The sequence below is a fragment of the Sceloporus undulatus genome, chromosome 10 (assembly GCF_019175285.1).
Source record: "Sceloporus undulatus isolate JIND9_A2432 ecotype Alabama chromosome 10, SceUnd_v1.1, whole genome shotgun sequence".
NCBI lineage: Eukaryota > Metazoa > Chordata > Lepidosauria > Squamata > Phrynosomatidae > Sceloporus > Sceloporus undulatus.
The window spans coordinates 6,907,094-6,928,249 of record NC_056531.1 but is presented as its reverse complement, the minus strand read 5'-3'; the positions used below and the strand labels follow the sequence as shown (position 1 = coordinate 6,928,249).

General features: G+C 43.5%; 1 protein-coding gene across 1 annotated transcript; it reads right to left on the bottom strand.

The window, feature by feature from the left end:
* Window positions 1-12,835: 12,835 nt before the first annotated feature.
* On the bottom strand, window positions 12,836-19,926 carry RAN (RAN, member RAS oncogene family). The gene is made up of 7 exons (XM_042441984.1): window positions 19,746-19,926; window positions 18,651-18,696; window positions 15,809-15,893; window positions 15,210-15,335; window positions 14,601-14,788; window positions 13,321-13,491; window positions 12,836-13,235 (listed from the first exon to the last, which is right to left on the bottom strand). The coding sequence occupies exons 2-7, from the start codon at window positions 18,687-18,689 to the stop codon at window positions 13,191-13,193; spliced, it is 654 nt and encodes a 217-aa protein (XP_042297918.1). The 5' UTR covers window positions 18,690-18,696; window positions 19,746-19,926; the 3' UTR covers window positions 12,836-13,190.
* Window positions 19,927-21,156: the final 1,230 nt, after the last annotated feature.

Here is a 21,156-nt window from a genome sequence, read left to right as displayed (position 1 = left end):
AGGAAGGAAGGAAGGAAGGAAGGAAGGAAGGAAGGAAGGAAGGAAGGAAGGAAGGAAGAAGGATTTCAGTCCCATTGTCCCCAATGGCGGGACGGCTGCATGGCCGCGCTGCTATTGTATCCACGGGGTGTATGTGTGTGTCTGGATCCCTCATGGATACTGAGGGTATTTACACAGGTTCGATATGAGGACAAGGAAGCCAACACACGGGTCTGCCGGTGTTCATCCCAAAGCAATATCCATCTGTTATCCAGAAATCCTAAGCCAAGTCACAGAGAAACCAAAGGTACTGTTATAGAGCTTTTCTTGTGGTCATGTACTTCTCTCTCACCCATAGCAGATGGGTTTCAGGCAATAACAAAGGGGTCTGAGGCACATTCCATTTGCTCTGAATATCAACTTCCCACTTTTCATTTAAAAAAGAACACTTCAGAACCATAGGTAATTATGGTCAGAGCACCAGCAACAGAAGGGACATTAGTTCACTTTGCATGACAAATGAGCACTGATGCTGCGGCAGTGGCGCTTTCCCCTTGCTGTTCCCAGTTCCCACTAACATACTCCTCAGTTCTTCCCTGCCACTCTTTTTTCTGCTTGTTTGGAGGCCACAAACTAAGCTCTTTATTAAATATAATCATGTTCCATTTGTTCTGCTAATTATGTTCAGCTGGATCACTGCCAGATATTGCCGCAGCAGACCAAATTGTCTGTCTTCCCCTTTCAGCGTTCTCTTACAGATCTAGAATTTCAGGCTCTGAATGCCGCTCTTTGTCCTCGCCACTTGCCAATGTATATTTTTAGAGGTGCAACTATAAGGAGCATCAGAGTGTTTGCATTAATTAGCAAGAGTACTGTCATAACTGCCAACAGTTGTGTTATGTGCCTTCACGTCCACTCTGATTTACCACAACCTTGTCATAGGATTTTCTTGGCAAGATTTACTCAGAGGAGGTTTGCCATTGCCTTCCTCTAAGACTGTAACTTGCCTAAGGTATTTCCATGGCTGAGTGGGGATTTGAACCCTGGTTTCCCAGAATCCAGTGCTATGCTACACTAGCTCATAGTTCAATAGAAAAAAAAATACATTTTTTAAAATTGCTAATTGCTTATATCTCAGCCTCTACATTCAACTAAGGGCCCAAACAGACAGGCCAAAATAAAACTGCTTTGGGTCACTTTGGAGGTATGCTGTTTAAATGATGCATGCGTCCTAAGAGGCCAGAAGCCATAATCTCTGTCCAGCATTCAGCTGCACGCATTATCACTTCCACCCACCGCTCTGACCACATCTCTCCTGTGTTGGCATCCCTTCACTGGCTCCCTCTCCCTTTCCGCATTCAGTATAAGCTCCTGCTGTTGACATTCAAAGCCCTCCATGGACTGGCCCCTCCTTACTTATCAGACCTTCTTTCTCCTCACCTTCCCACCAGGGCCCTCCGTTCTGGTAGTCAAGGGTTCCTGTCCCAGCCCAGGATTTCCTCTGCCCCATCCCGGATTCGCCCCTTTTCACTTGCTGCCCCTCACTCCTGGAACCTTCTTCCTCCACAAGCAAGAGCCATCACTTCTTTAACCAGCTTCAAAACGGAGTTGAAAACCATCCTATTCAGAGAAGCCTTCCCAGGCATCGCATAATTGTCGCTTACTATCTGATGTTCTGTTGTTGGCTGCTTATCGATCCATTTCCTGTATTGCTACGTACTGTATATGTATTATCCTACTTGTGAGTATGTATTTTCCCTGGATAATGATTAACCTTCCATTTTGAAGCCAAGCCCTCCCTTCAGTCCATCTGCCTTGGTCCAGGCCTCGGAGGTTGAGAGGAACTGCTGGACCTCTTACCCTTTCCCGTCACCACTCCCTTCTCCTTCTGTGTCATGTCTTTTTAGATTGTAAGCCCGAGGGCAGGGACCCGCCTAACTAAAAAGATTGCATGTACAACGCTGTGTAAATTTACAGCGCTTCATAAATAAAGGTTAATAATAATAATAACAAAGCCACGATCCAGTACTAAGGACTGAAGCGCAGCTTTGGCACAACGTCTGGCCTCTTAAGATGCTTATGTTGAGAGCAAAGAGGCATCAATGCTTGAAAAGAGATTAGTATGAGAGGGGACTCTACAGAGGGAATGCCTGCCATTTTGTCTTCTCTTTTCTCTATGTACTCAAGCCTTTTTACTAACTACTTTGAGAGGTCACTTCCTACCTTCTCCTAAGAAAGTAGTCTTTTGTTTCCCTTTTATAGTCTGGGAAGGGAGCATTCATAAGGCACTAGCTTCATTATGGCTTACATTCACACATGTATTTAAGTATATTGAAGTAAACTTCTTTTGCTGTTCTCCTTTCCTGTCCCAAGGTGGATTGCCTGAAACCATAAATCAAGTTTTCTTTTTCTTTTTTTCCTTAGAAGAGCACGCTGAGTACTTTCTCCTGTTTCTGCCACAAGCTCATATTGTACTAGCTCCACTGCACTCTGCTTCATATTGATACCAAACATTACTACGTTCATTTGCTAAACCATCAAGGAAAGGAGCAAGGGAACAGATTGGATTAGATATTTTCATCTGCTGCCATGTGGATTAGAAACTCTGTCCACTGTGAAGTACAAGAAGGACTTCTGTAGTTCTGTTCAAAATTAGATACATCGCTTTTTGATCTGCACACATACAAAAGCAAATGGAATGGATGAGGGACTCGAGTGTTAGATATATTGCTAAGCAGTACAAGTTAATAAAGAACCAGAGTTTTGGGCTGTTGTTTTTTAATTTTTGCAGTTTTTTTCATCTCCTAGGCCTCCCTGTTCAAACAACAGTGATCCATGTTTGGTTTGAGAACTACTATATATGACTGACATTATGCAAGCTAGAGCTTGCACAGACCCACAGCACCACCATGTGGGCTCTCAGCGGTACTTTGGCAATATTCTTTCCATAAGACAACTGCTAAGAAGCAAATTAGGAACTGGAAATTTTAGCTTCTGTGCATCAGACATAGCCTGCACTTAGAGGCGTCACTAGGGCTGTGTGGTGGGTGCACACTGCACTAGGTGACAACTGGGAGGGAGTGTGCAATGGGGTGGTCACTCACTGTACATAAAAGACCCCTCCAGCTGACCCCCATAGCTCTCTGCCAGTGATTGGGGGTAAACAGTGGGGGCAGCTTGCCTTTCTGGGCTGGCTGAAGCAGCGGAGGCTAAAGTGTGGAGCCCCTGGTGCCTGCCACCGCTGCCTCTCCCTTCCCACCAGGCCAGCTGCAGCTTCTGAGACACTGACACTGCAGCTGCCCATCTCTTTGGGGGTCAGCCAAAGACAGGCAGCAGTAGCAGCAGCACGTTGTTTCTGCCACCTCCACCGCCTCTCTGCCACCACTCCTGTTTCCTCCACAGCTGTTGATGGGGGTGAAGAAATGGCCACCTCTACCTCCTTTTCCCACCCAGAAAGTTCTGCTAGGTGTCCAGCAGTACTCACTCCCACCAGCAACTGTGGAGGAGGCAGGAGTGGTGGCAGTGAAGAGGAGGCAGTGGCAGAAACACGGTGCTGCTGCCTGTCTGTGCCAATGAGCCCCAAAGTGGCAGGCAGCAGCAGTGGCAGGGCAGTGACAGTGATTGTTTGGAAACCGTTTGGAAGCTGTGGCTTGGAGCACACAGGAGGAGGAGGAGGAGGAGGAGGAACACACTCAAGGAGGTGAGGGAGGACCGTTGTGTGTGTGTGTAAAGGACACCTAAGGACGGGAAGGGGAAGGATGAGGATGAGGAGGAGGAGGAGGAAGGAACGGGAACCGTTCAGTTTCAGTGGTATTTATGCTTCGTAGGAAGGTACTATACAATTTCCTTCCAGATAAACAGACAGCAAATAGACAGTTCGCTATTTTTCTTGCAAAAAAATTATTATTATTATTATTAGTAGTAGTAGTAGTAGTCCTCTCCATTGACGCCCCCTTGTGGTGGGGGAGAGGCTTGCATACCCTAATGAAATTGCGAGCTATGCTGGCGATGGTATAATAGCCACTGGTAGGGCCTCCCATGCCAGACAGATCACAACTGAAGGGTCCGACCAAGAGCGCCAAAGGGCAGGATGGGCTCTCTAGCCTTATGGCAACCATCCTAGGAGAAGGAAAACTCTAATCCCAAACCCAGGCAGATGGTGCTCATCTAACCCTGTAAGGTCAACCATCTAAGAGAAGGAAACTCTAATCAAACCTACAACCCGAGGACCTCACTGCCACCGTCCATGCTTGTCAAGGCCTCAGCAGACGAACCTCTGGTTTAAAGGGTGAGGCCAGTTCTGTGCACGCTGCGCTCCACCAGAAAAATCCATTGCACAGGCTGAAAGGATACATCTTGGACCCACATATCAGGTCCAAAGCTCCCTATACAGTACATATGGTCAAACACTAATCACAGATAAAGCCTCCATTTTGAACCGATGGGCTGAACATTTTCAAAGTCTCTTCAGTGCCAACCGAGTAGTCCAAGGCTCAGTTATTCAACATATGACACAACAACCGATGAAAAATGAATTGGACATAGCTCCCACTTTGGAAGAGACCCTTAAGGCCATACAGGAGATGAAAAATGGCAAGGCAGCTGGGATTGATGGAATTCCACCTGAAGCTTGGAAATACGCAGGTCATGTACTCCATGCTAAACTCCACGAGCTCCTTGTGAGTTGCTGGGAAAAAGGCAAACTGCCATCAGTTATCTGAGATGCAGTCATCATCACCCTGTATAAGAAAAAAGGAGCAAAATCCAATTGCTCAAACTATTGAGGTATAACACTGGTCTCCATTGCTGGAAAAATCCTTGCAAGGATATTCCTGAACAGATTAGTATCTGCTATTGCAGAAGAATGTCTCCCTGAAAGCCAATGCGACTTTAGAGCTAATAGGAGCACTACAGATATGGTATTTGCCCTTAGACAACTTCAAGAGAAAAGTAGAGAGCAGAACAAAGGACTCTATGTAACATTTGTCAACCTCACCAAAGCCTTCGACACTGTGAGTAGAAAAGGTCTGTGGCAGATCCTGGAAAGACTAGGATGCACCCCAAAATTCCTCAAAATGATTATACTGCTACATGAAGGCCAGCAAGGTCAAGTCAGAAATGGTGATGTTCTCTTGGAGCCCTTTCTAATAACTATTGGTGTGAAACAAGGTTGTGTTCTCGCTCCAACTATATTTACAATCTTCTTCAGGATGATGCTCCAAAGGGCTACGGCAGATCTCAAAGAAGAAGACGGCATTTATATACGCTATTGTACTGATGGTAGCCTGTTTAACTTAAGTCGCCTGAGGACTCACACTATGACTCCATGAGCTGCTTTTGGCTGACGATGCTGCCCTCGTTGCCCATACAAAAGCAGCTCTGCAGCACCTAATATCTTGTTTTGCTACAGTCACAGAGCTTTTTGGGCTGGAAGTCAGCCTGAAGAAAACGGAAGTTCTCTACCAGCCTGCATCTCAAGAAAAACACTACCATCTCCACATCACTGTTGGCAAATCTGTGCTTAAATCCGTCCAGCAGCTCACCTACCTGGGAAGCATCATCTCCTCAGATGCCAAGACTGATAACAAGATCAATCACAGACTAGCAAAGGCATATATTGCATTCGGAAGGCTTCACAAAAGAGTCTGGAGTAACAAACACTTGAGGCAAAGCACTAAAATCAGTGTGTATAGAGCCATTGTACTGTCTATTCTCCTTTATGGGTCTGAAACATGGGTCACCTATCGCCAACACCTACGACTCCTCAAATGCTTTCATCAGCTCTGTTTACGCACAATTCTAAATATACACTGAACTGACTATGAGCTAGGGATCACTAGCATTGAGGCCATGTTATTGACGACGCAGCTGCGCTGGGCAGGACACGTTTCTAGGATGAAGGACCATCACCTCCCAAAAATAGTATTCTATGGCGCATTACAGACCACCCAAAACGGGCGGTCTCACGCCGCTGCCGGTTTCTGTGTCCGGGAACTGCAGCAGCCAAACTGCATGTTTCTCGGGCGCAGCAACAAAGAAGCGCCAAAATGGCGCTTCTTCTTGGGCCCTGGAAGAGGCGCCACAAAGCGCGAGGCGCGCACTCATGGCACCACTTCCAATGCGCGACGTCTGGATGCTGCGCGTCCGCGACATCAAAATGGCGGCGCCCATCAGTATTGGGTGCTGCCATTTTAACACACTCATTACGCGCGAGGGGCAAGGTGCGTCAGGAAGCACTGCCCCTCACGCGTAATGACGGCGCCTCAAGGGGCCCATCTGTAACACGCCTATGGTGAACTCGCCACGGGTCAGCATAAGAGGGGCGCTCCAAACAAGAGATAGAAGGACTCCCTGAAACAACATCTATCCACGATGCTGCAGCCTTTTTTGAAAGCTCACGCTGAACGAGTCTCAAAGAGAAATGACAACGCAGAAAGAACCACAACCCGGAAACATCACCCAAGGAGACTTTATGCTGTGCTTTCTGCAACTGGACTTGTTTATCTCAGATTGGTCTTTTTAGTCATCAACACGCTTGTAGAAAGCGCAGGATGAGTCCTTCCTGAATCTTCATTCGCGAAGAAAAGCCAGAGTACTAGTAGTAGTAGTATGTTTATTTATATAGCACCATAGGCTTTACAAAGGAGGAAAAAACAATCTAAAAATTAAAACAAAGCCTGCCTACGGCGCACAATCTAAAACCACAAACAGGATTATAAAATTAATAAAATATTACCATTACAAGGTTAAAACATTACCTTGACGCCTCTTGGGTCACTCAGGCTGAAAGTCTATTAACACTTAAGAGTTGGTTCTATTAAATGTAATAGAATGTGCAGTATTTCCAAGCAGACAGAATAGGATTGCAGTGCTACTGTCATTATGAAAAACATGAGTCTGTTTCAAAACATGCATGGGAAGAAGCAGGCATCATTCCTTTTTTTCCAGCCCAGAGTCTATAGAGATGCACACTGCGTTTCTCTACAATAGTCAAAAGTCCCCAGTTCTCCGCCCCTTCCCCCAAAAAATAGTTGGCAAAAGGAGAAAGAATTTTTTCCATAGAAAACTAGCAGGCTGGTTGTGTATCTGAAAAACTTGCAAGTAATGGCAACCATCTATTATCACACATACACAACTGAGGAAAGCAAGAGCACACCAAGAGTGCCACATGCTACACTGCTTGTATTTAAAGAACTTTCATCTCTGTGATAGTGACAAGGCCTACAAACTGGGTAGAGATAGCAAGGTGGCATGTGTTGCTAACTCATGTCTCCTGGATGACTGCAATTGAAAGTACTGATGTGTCTCTGAACCATTTTCTAGAGTGGAGTTCAAATTGCGCAGATCTCCTGGCCTACAACTTCCAGCAGTCCCAGGCAACTTTGCCAAATATGAGGAATGTTGGCAGTTGCAGTTCAACAATATTTGATTTTTTTCCCCCAACAATATTTGAAGGGCTATATAGTTACTGCTCCTGTTCTAGAACATGTGCATGTTTTCATCTGCTACCATGTGGATTAGAAACTCTGTTGACTGTGAACTACAATAAGAGCTTTTGTAGTTCTGTTCAAATTTAAAATCTCAATCATTCTGAATTAGATGCCAGACACTATTCATAAAAGTGCGGTATTGTCGATGTACAAAGGATGTTTTAGTGGCTACCTACTTGAAATCCAAATCTCTACCAAGCAAGGTAAGCCAAACTTTTCCTATTACATTTGTAGTGAAGCGGACCTAATGGACATTCCACTTTTGTATGGCAGTCAGAGCCTATGCAAAGGTAGCGCTGCTCTTTAGTTGCAGGTGTCTCTTTTCACATATGTATTGCACTCCATTTAGGATTTCACCACAAGTATCAGGTGCTGTAGATTGTATTTCAGAGGAAAAAATTGGTAATATCCTAATACCCATCTGATCTTGGAAGCTAAACATAGTCAGGGCTGGTTAGTACTTGGGTGAGAGACCAACAATGAATACCAGGTACTGTTGGCTATATTTTCAAAGGAAGGAACTGGCAAAACCACCCCTGAGAACCCCATGCCTAAGAAAACCCTCTGAAATTCTTGGCTTCACCATAAATTGACAGGTGGTATGAAGACACATATGTGCACACATGTAGACTTTACACTGTTACTGGACCACAGCTTCCATCATTCCTCACCACGACCATGCTGATAGGGTGATTTCATGTATAATATGAAGACTGTCAGAATAGACATGCTATGTATTGACGATACATGTGCACTACAAATTGATGTTAATGTGTAATTAAAACAGCTAATATTTATCATAAACTTTCATTTTGGTGCTAAGAATTACCCATCCTGTTGACTGGTAATGTTATGGTTGTGTCCCTCTGCATCTTATATAGAGATCAGATGTACTGTTAAATCATTCTGTTCCCACAGTGGTTGTGTGTGAGGTGCATTGGTCCACTCCACTCCTTTTTCTATCCACTCTGGTTGTCAGTGCTGGAATATTCCATGGTGTTCTACACTCAGGTCTCCCACTGGAATGCCTTTCCTAGTACTTGTGTTTTCCTGAAGGTGTCCTTCAGTATCCAACCATCAAAGCTGTCCAATCTTGTGATATTGTTTTTCTTGTTTCTTACCCACCTATCTCCATTGATTGAGGCAGCAGTCAATTGAAAGTGAGTTAATGAAAGGCATTGATTTCGATGAAGTGAAGTTCACAGTTTTGCAGGCGAGAAAAGGAACATTCTGAGTCAACATCATAGAATCACAGAGTTGGAAGAGACCCCAAGGGCCATCCAGTCCAACCTCCTGCCATGCAGGAATTCACAATCAAAGCATCCCCGACAGATGGCCATCCAGCCTTTGCTTAAAGACCTCCAAAGAAGGAGACACAACCACTCTCCAAGTGAGTGTGTTACATTTTTGAACAGCTCTTAGTGTCAGGAAGTTCTTCCTAATATTTAGGTGAAATCTCTTTTCCTGTAGCTTGCATTCATTGCTCTGGATCCTATTCTCTGGAGCAGCACAAAAAAAGCTTGCTCCAGCTTCAATACGACACCCCTTCAAATACGTAAACAGGACTTTCATACTTCTTAACTGTCTATTCTCCAGGCTAAACATACCCAGCTCCCTAAGTCTCTCCTCTTAAACCAGACCCTTCACTGTTTTGAGCCCTCCTCTGAACATGGTACAGCTTGTAAACATCCTTTTTGAATTGTAGTGCCCAGAACTGAACACAATATTCCAGGTGGGGCCTGACCAAAGCAGAAAACAGTGGCACTATTACTTCTCTTGATCTAGACACTATATTGATGCAACCTAGAATCACATTGGCCTGCTTAGCTGCCACATCACACTGACTCAGGTTCAATTTGTGGTCTACTTGGACTCCTAGATCCCTTTCACACGTAGTCTCCTTAAGCCAGGCGTTCACCATCCTATATCTGCTCATTTCTACTCCCTAAGTACAGTACATTTCTCTGCGCTGAAATTCATTTTGCTAGTTTTGGCCCAGCTTTCTAATCTATTAAACTCATTTTGAATTTTGATCCTCTTTTCTGGGGTATTAGCTACTCCTCCTAAGTTGGTGTCATCTGCAAATTTGAGAAGCATGACCTTTATTCCTTCATCCAAATCATTGATAAAACTATTGAATAGCACTGGGCCCAGAACAGAACCCTATGGCACCCCACTGGTCACTTCTTTCCAGGATGAAGAGGAGCCATTGCTGAGCAACCTTTGGGTTCAGCCATTCAGCCAATTACAAGTCCATTTAAGTTGTTAAGATTATCATGGGGAAACTTGTCATAGGCCTTACTGAAATCAAGATATACTATATCCAGTGTTCCTTTTATCTACTAAGCTGGTAATTTCACCAAAGGAGAGAGAGGGAGATCAGATTGGTCTGGCATGACTTGTTTTTGAGAAACCAATTTTGACTTTTGTGATTATGGCATTGCCTTCTAAATGTTCACAGACTGTTTAATGTTCTGCTCCAGAATCTTTCCTGGTATTGATGTTAGACTAACTGGGTTGGCCGGAGGCGGCTGGCCAATTCATGGCACCACACTGAGCTAGCACTCCATCTCATTCCCCCCACCCATTCATTGGCTATCTCTTCACTTTCTCACACACATGCCCAATTGAGGCAGGAGCTCCTGCTTCTCAACCTCTTCCATTACTGATTATTCCACTATTACCAAAAAAAACAAAACTGCACACCTCTTAATGTCCTGCTGCATATGCTGGGAGTATGCATACCCCAGGTTGGGAACTATTGTCATCTGGTATGGCTTCCACACTTTTCACCATTTTGGTCTCTCTCCTCTGGACACGCTCCTGCTTGTCAACATCTTTCTTGAATTGTGATCCCTTTCACATGTACTGACGTCCAGCCAGGGGTCGCCCATCCTATATCTGTGTATTTCATTTTTTTTCCCAACGTGTAGCTCCTTGGCTTTCTCCCTCTTGAAATTTATTTTGTTTCAGTCCAGCTTTCCATTATGTTAAGGCCATTTTGAATTCTGATTCTGTCCTGAGGTTTTGCCTATTCCTCCTAATTTAGTGTCATCTGCAAATTTGATAAGCATGTCTTCTATTCCTTCATCCAAGTCATTGATAAAGATGTTGAATAACACTGGGCCCAGGACAGAACCCTATGGCACCCCACTGGTCACATCTCTCCAGGATGAAGAGGAGCCATTAGTGAACACCCTTTGGGTTCAGCCAGTCAAATTATTACAAATCTACCTAACAGTAGCATTTAGTCCACATTTTACTAGCCTTTTTGCAAGATTATGGGAGATTTTGTTGAAGGCCATACTGAAATAATCCACAGCATTCCCTTCATCTACCATACTTGTAACTCTATTTAAAAAGAGTTAAGATTAGTCTGGCATGACTTGTTTTTGAGACACCCATGGCTGCATTCCCACTATAATTTAAAGCAAATTGCAGATTGGGTTATATGACCGTCGTTCCCATTTGAAACCAGTTGCGATCTTACTGTGATTGGTTTCAATTGCAATGAAGCAAGGCAAACACAAAAACCCCCACACTCTTTCCTGACACTATTTTGAAAAGAATCAATTGCAAAGCATGTTCAACAAATGAACACATCTGAATCACACCATTCTGGAGGGGAAGAACTAATTGCAGAGGATTGTTCACCATCCTTCCTCAGTTTTTGGTAGATCCACCCCCACCTCCACCCCAGCGCTGACTTTTTGCTTGTGGTGTGACCTATGGGCAGACGATTTTTTTTAAAAAAATAATAGTAGAATTGATAGTAGATTTGATTCACTGATTTTGCAACTATTTGCAATCAGTGAGGAAAGTAGTTGCAAAACCAATGAATCGAATCTTCTATCAATTTTTTCTAAGTTGATAGAAGATTCGATTCATTGGTTTTGCGACAACTTGCAATTACCTGGGCAATCCGATGGCAGCTCATAGTGAGGCAAGAAGTTGCAAAACCAATTAATTAAATCTTCTATTAATTTATACATTATTTTTTTAAAATGTAAATAGTTCCCAAGCCTGGCCTGCTGCTTACATCAAGACTGACATGCATTTTGAAGTGGTGCAAACTAGTGGGGACGACAATTGTGCCAAAAAAGAAGCAACTACAAAGTGATAATGAAAAGATCCACTTTCATAGTGGAACAACGGACCTTTTGGAATGGATTTACCAACACTGAGCGAAGGGGAATTGCAAACCTGTTTAAATGTAAGTGGGAATGAGCCCCATGTTGACCTTTAGTGATCATGGCATGCCTTTCTAAGTGCTTATAGACTGTTTAATGATCTGCTCTAGAATCATGTTACTCCATATAAACATATGACTAGAATGTCCACATTTTGCAGCAGTAACTGAACATGCCAAAAATATGTCAAATTAACTTTGTAGGAATACTGGAAGGATTAGAAAATAAATATTGGACATATCATATGCAATAGTCTAGTCTGGCAGTAGCATTAACTGATTTTTCATTTCTAATACCTGCTACTACAATTTTAGAAAAGCAAATTATTGAACTCTGGCATTCTAATTCAGATAATGCCACACATACCCTTTTATTGCCTGCAAAGAGAAGCAAAATTGAAGACTAACATTTTTAATACTTGTTCCACTTTTATCATTAGCAAAAATGGGGTCAAACCAGATTCCACACTTGAAGAAATCACTTGAAATGTCATGGCTTTTTACAGTGTAAAGTGGGGATTTGGGGACTACTTTAACACATGAGTGGATTTAACACCCAGAGCACATTAGCTATTACAAAACTAGGAGTTTGTCTAAAAGCTGTAGTGGGGGAGTCAAAATTTAAGACATTCCCTAAGCACCATAGTCCATGTGAAACTAGCTTTTAACTATTAAACAGACACAGCTTTGAGACACCTTTAGTAGCACACAATGCTTGGCCTTATCTGGCAATTACATGTTTAATCCAGAGTTGTTTTCTATCAGTCAATTTGATGGAAATACTACTGTTTTTAAGCTTTTTAACCCAAAAGATGGTATTAACTCTACCAGAAAAAACATTATAGGCCCACAAGTGAAATCATAAGATTCTACTAACTATAGGTCACTTAAACTGTCACAGCAGTTTGCTAAAGTAAGGCCTAAGTGAGAATTACATATAAGACTGTTAATTTTACTTTATACAGAGAAAATAACTTCAACGTTAAGACAACCAGCTTACATGCAAGTACAGCAACTATTCTGATGTGAATTTAGCTCTACTAGGCAGTCACAGCTCTTGTCTTATTTAGGATTAAGAGGGTGCTTTTTAAAAAAATAATATAAAAATCCCAATTTGTAGATTTGCAGGCTATGTAGAATCCAGATAACTAATCTTAAATTATGAAAAGCCACTTGCTTGGATATTTGAAATACAACTTTATTATGATCTAAACAAAAAGGAATGGGAATGACAGTAACAAACAAAATTTACCACTGAACACTGTGATGTGACTGCAGCGGTCAGATTTGTAACTCAAATGGGAAATAAATTGCAGTCCAAAACAGCTAAATATGCAGGTCCAAAATGAAGGATTTATTTTTAACTGCCACATTCACTCCAAAGCCCATTCTCTCTTTTCAGCATCCCAAAGATTAAAGCACATGTTCTGCTCAGCTAGAATAATAAAGTGGCAAACACGCTGCACCACTGACATGACAGGACAGTTGCCTATAAAACTAGACTTCTGACGCTGGGCTCCAGCTTTACTCTCTCACAGGTCATCATCTTCATCAGGCAGTGCAGTGGTCTGAGCAATCTAGAAAAGGGAAAAGTTTTAGTAACACTGAAGGAACCATAGCAACTACCAGCTAGATAGGCCAGATATTTTATGAGCTATTTACCTGTAAATCTTGCTCATATTGTGCTGCCAGTGCTGGATCCATAACAACTTCTGGTGGTGCAAGAGCAGGCATGGCAACAAATTCCAAGTTGGGATCGCCGATTAGCTTTCTTGCCAGCCACAGAAAAGGCTTCTCAAAGTTGTAGTTACTCTTGGCTGAAATATCATAATACTACAGAAAAATTGCAGGGAGGGGAGAGAAAACACAAAAGAATCTATCAGTCAACACCTTTTTAAAATTAGCATTTTATTGTGGAATAAAATTTTCTTAACTACAGGCCACTCCAGATATATTAAGTGCTATCCTTAGAACTAAATTTTGATAATTGCATACACTGGTACCCCGGGTTACGAAATTAATTTGTTCCGCCGCCGCTTTCGTAACCCGGGATACTTCGTAAGCCGAATAGCCCATAGGCGCTAATGGGGAAAAAGCCGCGGCTGTGCCGCGGCTCCATTTGAAACAGCGCAGGGGTTTTTTCGTAACCCGAAAAAACCTTCGTAAGCCGAAACAATAAATCCCTATGGGATTTATTCGTATCCCGAAAATTTCGTAACCTGGGTATTTCGTAACCCGGGGGACCAGTGTATAGCTTTACTTGCTGCCTTGAGTTCCCCAACTAAGGTATCTGCATCTGCAAGCTAAGCAGGGCCAACCCTGGTTAGTACTTAGAAGGGAGACTGACAAATGAACCTCAGGTGTTGCAAGATATAATTCACAGAAAGGATTGGCAAAATCACCCCGAGTATTCCCTGCCTAAAAAAATCTTTTGAAATTCATGGGATCACCATAGGACAAGAGGAGATTTGAAGGCACATTTTCAAGAATCCACATCATATATAATCTACTCCACAGTACACACACATCATTTCGTCAGTTCTTATGTGTTCCAACTGAGACCATATATCTGAGAGTTCACTCTAGTCCACTAAAGCTTGTACCACATAATTTTTTTTCATGGTTCCACCAGAAAAATGCATTCTCTTTTATTATGGATAAAATTTGGAAGGAAACTGCAAAAACTAGAAACGTTACCTTGGAAAGTATTAGCAAATTTACTTTACAATCAATTTTTGAATGCTGCCCACATTGCAGACTTCAATATCCACAGTATAGTATATTATGTTAAAGAGTTAAGTAATACATGGAATAAATTTGATACTTCTGAGACTAGAAAGTAGAATTATGGGAAGAACATTTGCTTCTTCCTAAATGGGTGATAACTATCTTCACACTAAAAAATATTCTGACACACACACACAAAAAATCCCATTCTTCACCTGCAGATTCTTCTTCCGGTGAAAAACAATCGATTTTGCCTTGACTTTCCTGTCCTTGATATCCACTTTGTTGCCACACAAAACTATGGGGATGTTCTCACACACCCGGACCAGATCTCTATGCCAGTTGGGTACGTTCTTGTACGTAACTCTGGATGTTACATCAAACATTATGATGGCACACTGAGCTGAAAATTAAACATTTCGGTATTATTAACTCATAGTGCACTATTGTTAAATTCAACTTCTGATGTAATTAAACTGTTTATAGAACCAGATTCACCAAGGTGGATCTTTCAATAATGCTGTAAACATTACTAGTTTTGATTATAAAAGAACCCACAACTTTAAATTTCAAAATATTTGCATTTGCTCCATCAATCTAAATTTATATCCAGCATGCTGTAACTGCAAACTTGCAAAATCCAGTATGTGCACAAGCCTAACATATTGATGCACATCTTTGTACATCTTTGCAGATGACCCTGAAATAACCAAAGGCTGACAACCGACCTTTGGAATAATTAAAATATAGACATCTCAGACCATAGAACAGCACCTTATAACCACTTTTTTCAATTAGCCAAAGCAGCTCTTCAAACAACTTACCTTGAATGTAATAGCCATCTCTCAGACCTCCAAACTTTTCTTGCCCAGCTGTGTCCCATACATTAAATTTAATTGGACCTCTGTTAGTGTGGAACACCAGAGGATGGACTTCAACACCCAGAGTAGCTAAAATGACATAAAACCTTGGTTGGTGCACTGCATCAAAAACTCTGCTGGAATACCAGCAGGTATGATAATACATGCAAGCAACACAAAACACCTATTCTATTTTCATTTATTTAAAAAAGACTAATATTCATCAGCCGTTTCTGTTGTTTATAAAAGATTAAGAGGCCTTTGCTATGTACCACTTAGAGGCTGATTTCTGCAAACCCAAATGTTTTCCTTGTATAGTCTGGTCTCCTCTCTGTTCACATTCCTTCTCTTACTAGCAGGGTATAAAACCCCTACTGGAGATCAGATGTCCCTAAGATCTAAAAACTTTTAAAGTAGAAAACAATATATGGGAATATAAGGGAATATTTAGATTTACAGCTTCTAGAAAGTGTTTTTTTAAAAGAGCCAAACACCAATTCCTTACTTTACATACCATTCCCATATAATTCTTTAAATATAATAAATACTGAAAACGAACATACCTACATATTTCTTCTCAAATTCACCAGTCAAGTGGCGCTTAACAAATGTTGTTTTACCGGTACCACCATCACCAACCAAAACAAGCTGTTGAAAAGCAATTTTAGAAATGGATATTGTGTTAAAACTGATACATTGGCGGTACATGACCCCCCATTCGCTTGGCTCATATTCGTAAACATTTCTCTCCTTTTTTGTTGGAGGGGTTGTTCAGATAGAGGAACGTACCTCCATATGTGGTTTTATTGTACTTGCATTTTTAACTTTTGGGAACAAGTTCTTTGCATAATCTCAGATAACTAATCAAAAAATTTATATGTGCCCTGCTTTAGTTATTTTGTCTACTTTTACTGATCACCACAAAAACCTTAAATATATTTGATATTATTCCTTACTGCTGTTACAAGAGTGGAGATTGCTCAGAAGTGGAAAACTGGCTAATTAAACCTGGAGAATTGGTAGCATAGGGATACTTTAAATGGAAAAACTTTCTGATAGAATGAAAGCCCCCAATGGAAGTGAGATATCATTTAAAGAAAAATGGCTCCCTTTTTGTCTTCTGGGGAACTGTGTTAGAGGAAAAATAAGTTTGTTTGAACCTTGTGATCTGTTCATAGACTGTTCTCGGGTTGTTTGGTTTTAATTTTAATTTTTTAATGTGTATTTTTTTAAAAAATATGTATGTATAAAATAAAAAGTAAAAAAAGGAAAATAAATTGAGCTACATCCTATCCTAAGGTTGTTTTCTATCCGCATCAATCTCATAGATCAATAGGCGCATTCTCTGGTCAGTGCAAGACAGTCGCTACAGTGTCAGGGAAACCCAGGTTCAAATCACTACCTAAATTCAGAAGTCACTGGGTGACCATTACTGACCTCACAGTAATGTCAGCCTAAGGCACTGCAGTTGAAGAAAGAAGCCACAAACTATGAGCCAGTAGCTACAGATGTCAGAATAAGTGACAGACAACTGCCTAAACTAAATCCAGTTCAACCATGCTGAAAATCTGCATTCTGCCTGCTCCTTAAAAAAAAAAAAAAAGGGGGGGGGGCGAGACTAACAAGTTGATAAGTTTCCCATTGTATGCGCTGCCTGAGATGTAGTGTGGAATATATGGCATTTCACCTGAAACACTTTCTTTTGCAAAAGTTGTTCCAGTTTATGTAACATACTCTACACCACTTGTATTTTAACAAGTAAATGAACAGAAACTAATTTTTGCAAGTGTGCAGCAAGAGCAGAACTTTTTCTACAAGATGTAAAACTGCCGTGATCAACAACAATTCAGGATCTGCTGAATAAAACTGATCATGTTGTCTTGGAAAATCTGCCCAAAAGGGAAGCCAAAGTCCTCATACACCTGAGACTACACTATTCACTCTTACCTTTCCTCTTCTTTTAGTTTTCTTCATATTCCAGTCTATGGGGGTTAACAAACTATTCTTTAAGTGCTCTTCAATTGAAACTGGACCTTCACACTAATGTCCTTGTGTTGATAAGGAAGGTTCATAAGTTTACCCTTTGTGTATCAATAAAACCTCAATACAGCTTACCGTGAGCATAGCAATACAATGTTTGGACTGTAACCCAAGAGAGAGCCAGTCTGATAGTTAAGGCAGTTGAACATGTGAACTATTTCATTCACTAGGCAGCCAAGGTCCAGTCAAAATCAATGTGACCTACCTGCCAGGGTTGTTGTGAGGAGGAAGTGGGGAAAGAGGACTGCCATGTGTTCATTCATTGTCATTCATTCAGCTCAGTGAAGGACAAGTAGGATATATAATGTAGATGAATAAACATATAATTGAAAGCAACTGTTTCATTACAGTAAAGGACCCCAATAATTCAAATGTGTAATCCCAAAAAATCCAGTTAGAGAGCCAGAAAGTGTGTCTTACTCTGTGCGAACAAAGCAGGCAAAAAGTCCCAAGATGGCAATGCCAGAGGCACTGATGTGGCAGTTAGATGTTAAACACAATCTAACTTGGGACACTTTTCTTCCAACCCAAAATTGCAAGGAATTTAAAGGCGAGCAGAAAGAGGTGCTTCTTGCCAAATTCAGCTAAGAGTGCAACAGTACATTTTTTGTCATCCGTTTGCCATTCCTGTATATTTCCAGCTTAATAAAGGAAATGATGGGCTACAACCTCCTTCGGTACCATTGGAGAGGAGAAAATAGCTGGGTTGCTTGCTTTAAAAAAGAAAAAATGGTTTTTTGTGGGCTTTTGGGGTTATATGGCCATGTTCCAGAAGAGTTTGTTGCTGATAGTCTTTTGTCTGTTTTTTGGGCTATTTTAGAGGGGTGAGGGGTTGGGATTGTGAGATGGGAATGTATGTTTTAATCTTGTAAAGAGAAGTGGCATAAAAATAAATATCATCATCATCATCATCAAGTGGGCATGTTCTAAAGGGGTTTATTCCTGATGTGGCTGGCATTTTCAGAGAAATCTGCCACAGAGGATGCCAGCCACAGATACTGGTGAGACATCAGGAATAAACTCTTCTAGAATATGGTCACAGAGTCCCAAAACTCCACAAAGAACTATGGATGCTGGCTGTGAAAGCCTTTGACTTCACTTTGCTCCTGTTTTGCCAGCATCTGTGGCTGGCATCTTCAGAGGAGGTGCCATAGCCACAGATGCTGGCGAAATATCAGGAAGAAACTCTTCCAGAATATGGCCACATAGCTAGAAAACCCCACAAAAAAATGGATGGTGGCCATGAAAGCCTTTGCTTTCACATTGGAAAAGATCCTCTCCTTCGACTTCCCAAAAGAGAAGAGGTTTCCTCACACAGAAGAGGCCTCAAGGGCGGACTCATCCCTATGCAGCAGAGGCCCTTACCTTAAACTGCACTTGGGGTTCTCCTTGCGGGGCGGCCATGCTGCGTCTGAGGAGGAGGAGGGAGAGAGAGAGAGAGAAAGAGAGGGAGGCGTGAGTGAGGCGAGGATTAAAAGCCCTCCTCGTGGGCCTGGCCCCAGCCAAAGGCGCGTGGCTCCTTCTGGATCCGGGTCAATGGCGGCGCCTGGTGACTCCCTTCTTCCCTCCCGCCTTCGAACTCTCCCTCAAACCCCCCCCCCCCCAAAAAAAAAGATCGAAGAATGGCTCAGCAAAACTGAGGGCCGGGCGGGAGAGCGCCAGAAACGCCTCCTTTGGCCATTGGAGGCTTTCTTCTTCGCTCCCAAAGCCCCCGAAGCCAAGATCCACCTCGCCACGGCTTGGACTAGCCATCATCACAGGGCCCCCCAAACACCCCCCCCAGCGCCTCCAGTTGGAGGCTGCTGGCACTGCTTTGGGGGATGCTGGGAATGGCATTCCCCCAAGCTCGCTCGCTGACAGAGGAGGCTCGCGGGACTACAATTCCCAGCATCCCCTGAGACAAGGCAGTTCAAACCGCCTCGAGGCGGATCCTTTCCGCAGTGTGTTTGGGACCTTTGGCGTCGACTAAGGCGGCATCTAACCTGCTTTAGCCCCGCTGTGGCTCCGCTCGGGGCCCCACAACAAACTCCAACTCCCAGAATTCCACAGCCTTGAGTCAAGCTATTTAAAGCGGCGCCAAACCGGGTTATGTCTCCCGTGTCTACAATACATACCCTTCGATGTACGGGGTTTGGTGCTTCTTCCCCCCCGCTCCCCCAACTTCCTCAACGGCGTCTCCTTCTCCGGACCCGCCCCGCTCGGCTCCTGCGGCTTCTCCCTCCAAGCTCCCCCGTCTTTGGCGCCAACTTTCCTCGGCACTCCTCCGGCCGCTGCTCCCTCCCGCCTAACGGCCCTCTCCCTCCCCCGCAACGGTCGCTGCCGCGGCGCGCGGGAAGAAAAGAGCCGCGGTTGAGGGCCCAACCGCCGCCTGGAAGCTTCGGCCTTCCTTCTCCCCTTCCCTCGGGGCCGCTAAGCCCCAGCCTTCCCCTTCGCTTCCCGCCTCTCTTCCGCCAGCGTTACCTTCCCGGTCCTTTTCTTTAGTCTCTTCCTGCCACCGCCTCGCTTTCCCTCTCTCTCTCTCTCTCTCTGGCGAACTGGGCGGGCGGCTGAAGAAGATGGCGGAAGCGCGACGGTTCAAATAGCCCGAAAAGAAGGGAAAGGAGGGAGGGAGCGGCGAGAGGGAGGCAAAGGAGGCGGGCGGGGCGGGCGCGCGGCAGAGGCGGAGACGACGAAGACGGAGCCTTGACGTCACAGAGGCCAGCGCGCGCACCAATGGGAACAAACCGCGCGCGGGGGGGGGCGAGCTCAGCGTCACGTGACGGCGGCAGGGCCCAGCAGCAGGGGCTGTTGCCGCGAGGCCCTCCGGGTTGCGGTTTTTTCCGTGTGTGCAAAGCCTAGCGCTTTCTCTGACGAACCGTTCGTTTCCGCAGGCAGCGTCCGCCTCGAAGAAACGGCCGCTTGTCCCTGTCTTTTCCGTGCGGCGCATGCGCAAACCTCCCCGGCGGATGCGCTGAGGGGAAAAATGCTTTGTTTCCCCTGCCGCCCTCAGTCCCCGCGCGCCTCGCTTCCCTCAGTTCCTTGGCGGTCCCTCAGTCTCTGGGCTCCATGTCAGCCATGCCTGGGCTGTGGGGCTTTGGAAAGACATTGGAAGGAGGCGACGCCGCGTCTTTTCAGAGTGTAAACCGCTCTGAGGGGCGGCGAATAAATACTCTTCAATAAAGAAATAAAGATGCCTGCCTTTTTATATTGGTTTAATGTAAAACCCATCCGGCCCCAACCTCAGAGCAACCTTCCAACTACACTCCAGCCCACACTTGTGGTCTTGACTTCGCAGATTTCATTATGCACTGATTTTTTTATATAACATATTTTATTTCTATAGGATCCAAGACAGCTCACAACATAAAAGCATACATATACAAGCATAAAAACTACAAGGAAGGACGATACCCCCCCCCCTCAATATACAATAAACGGCCCATATAAAAGGCTGCCCTCTGGTCACACCATAAAAGCCTGCCTGAATAATGCGGTGTTTGCTTGCTGACAGAAGGAAGAATATGTTCTTTCTAGGAATATCTTGGTCCTCCAGTGCCTTTTCTTTCTTCCTGGCAGCAAAAAGATTTCATTTCATTTCTGTCACCTTTCTCTCAGAAAGGCAACTCAAAACAATTTAAAAGCTTTATAATAATTTTTTTTAAAAAAAACCACCAAACCAACCGCCTAAAAACAGTATAAAATGACATAAATGCATAATAGGTACAAACGTATCTAAACCCCATACCCCATATAAAAGCCTCCCTGACATGATTATACATGAAATGTCTGCTTGCATGAAAATGTCTTCACTTGCTGGTGAAAGGAAATCAGAGAGGTCTGCCTAGCCTCCCAAGGAAGGGCATTCCAGAGTGTGGGAGCAGCCACTAAGAAG

Excerpts from the sequence above, each read along its gene's own strand:
- RAN (XM_042441984.1), bottom strand. The coding sequence starts at position 18,689 with ATGGCCGCCCCGCAAGGAGAACCCCAAGTGCAGTTTAAG. Across the intron at positions 15,894-18,650 it reads AACCCCAAGTGCAGTTTAAG|CTTGTTTTGGTTGGTGATGG; the intron begins GTAAGGGCCTCT and ends GCTTTTCAACAG. Across the intron at positions 14,789-15,209 it reads AGATGGCTATTACATTCAAG|CTCAGTGTGCCATCATAATG; the intron begins GTAAGTTGTTTG and ends TTTAATTTTCAG.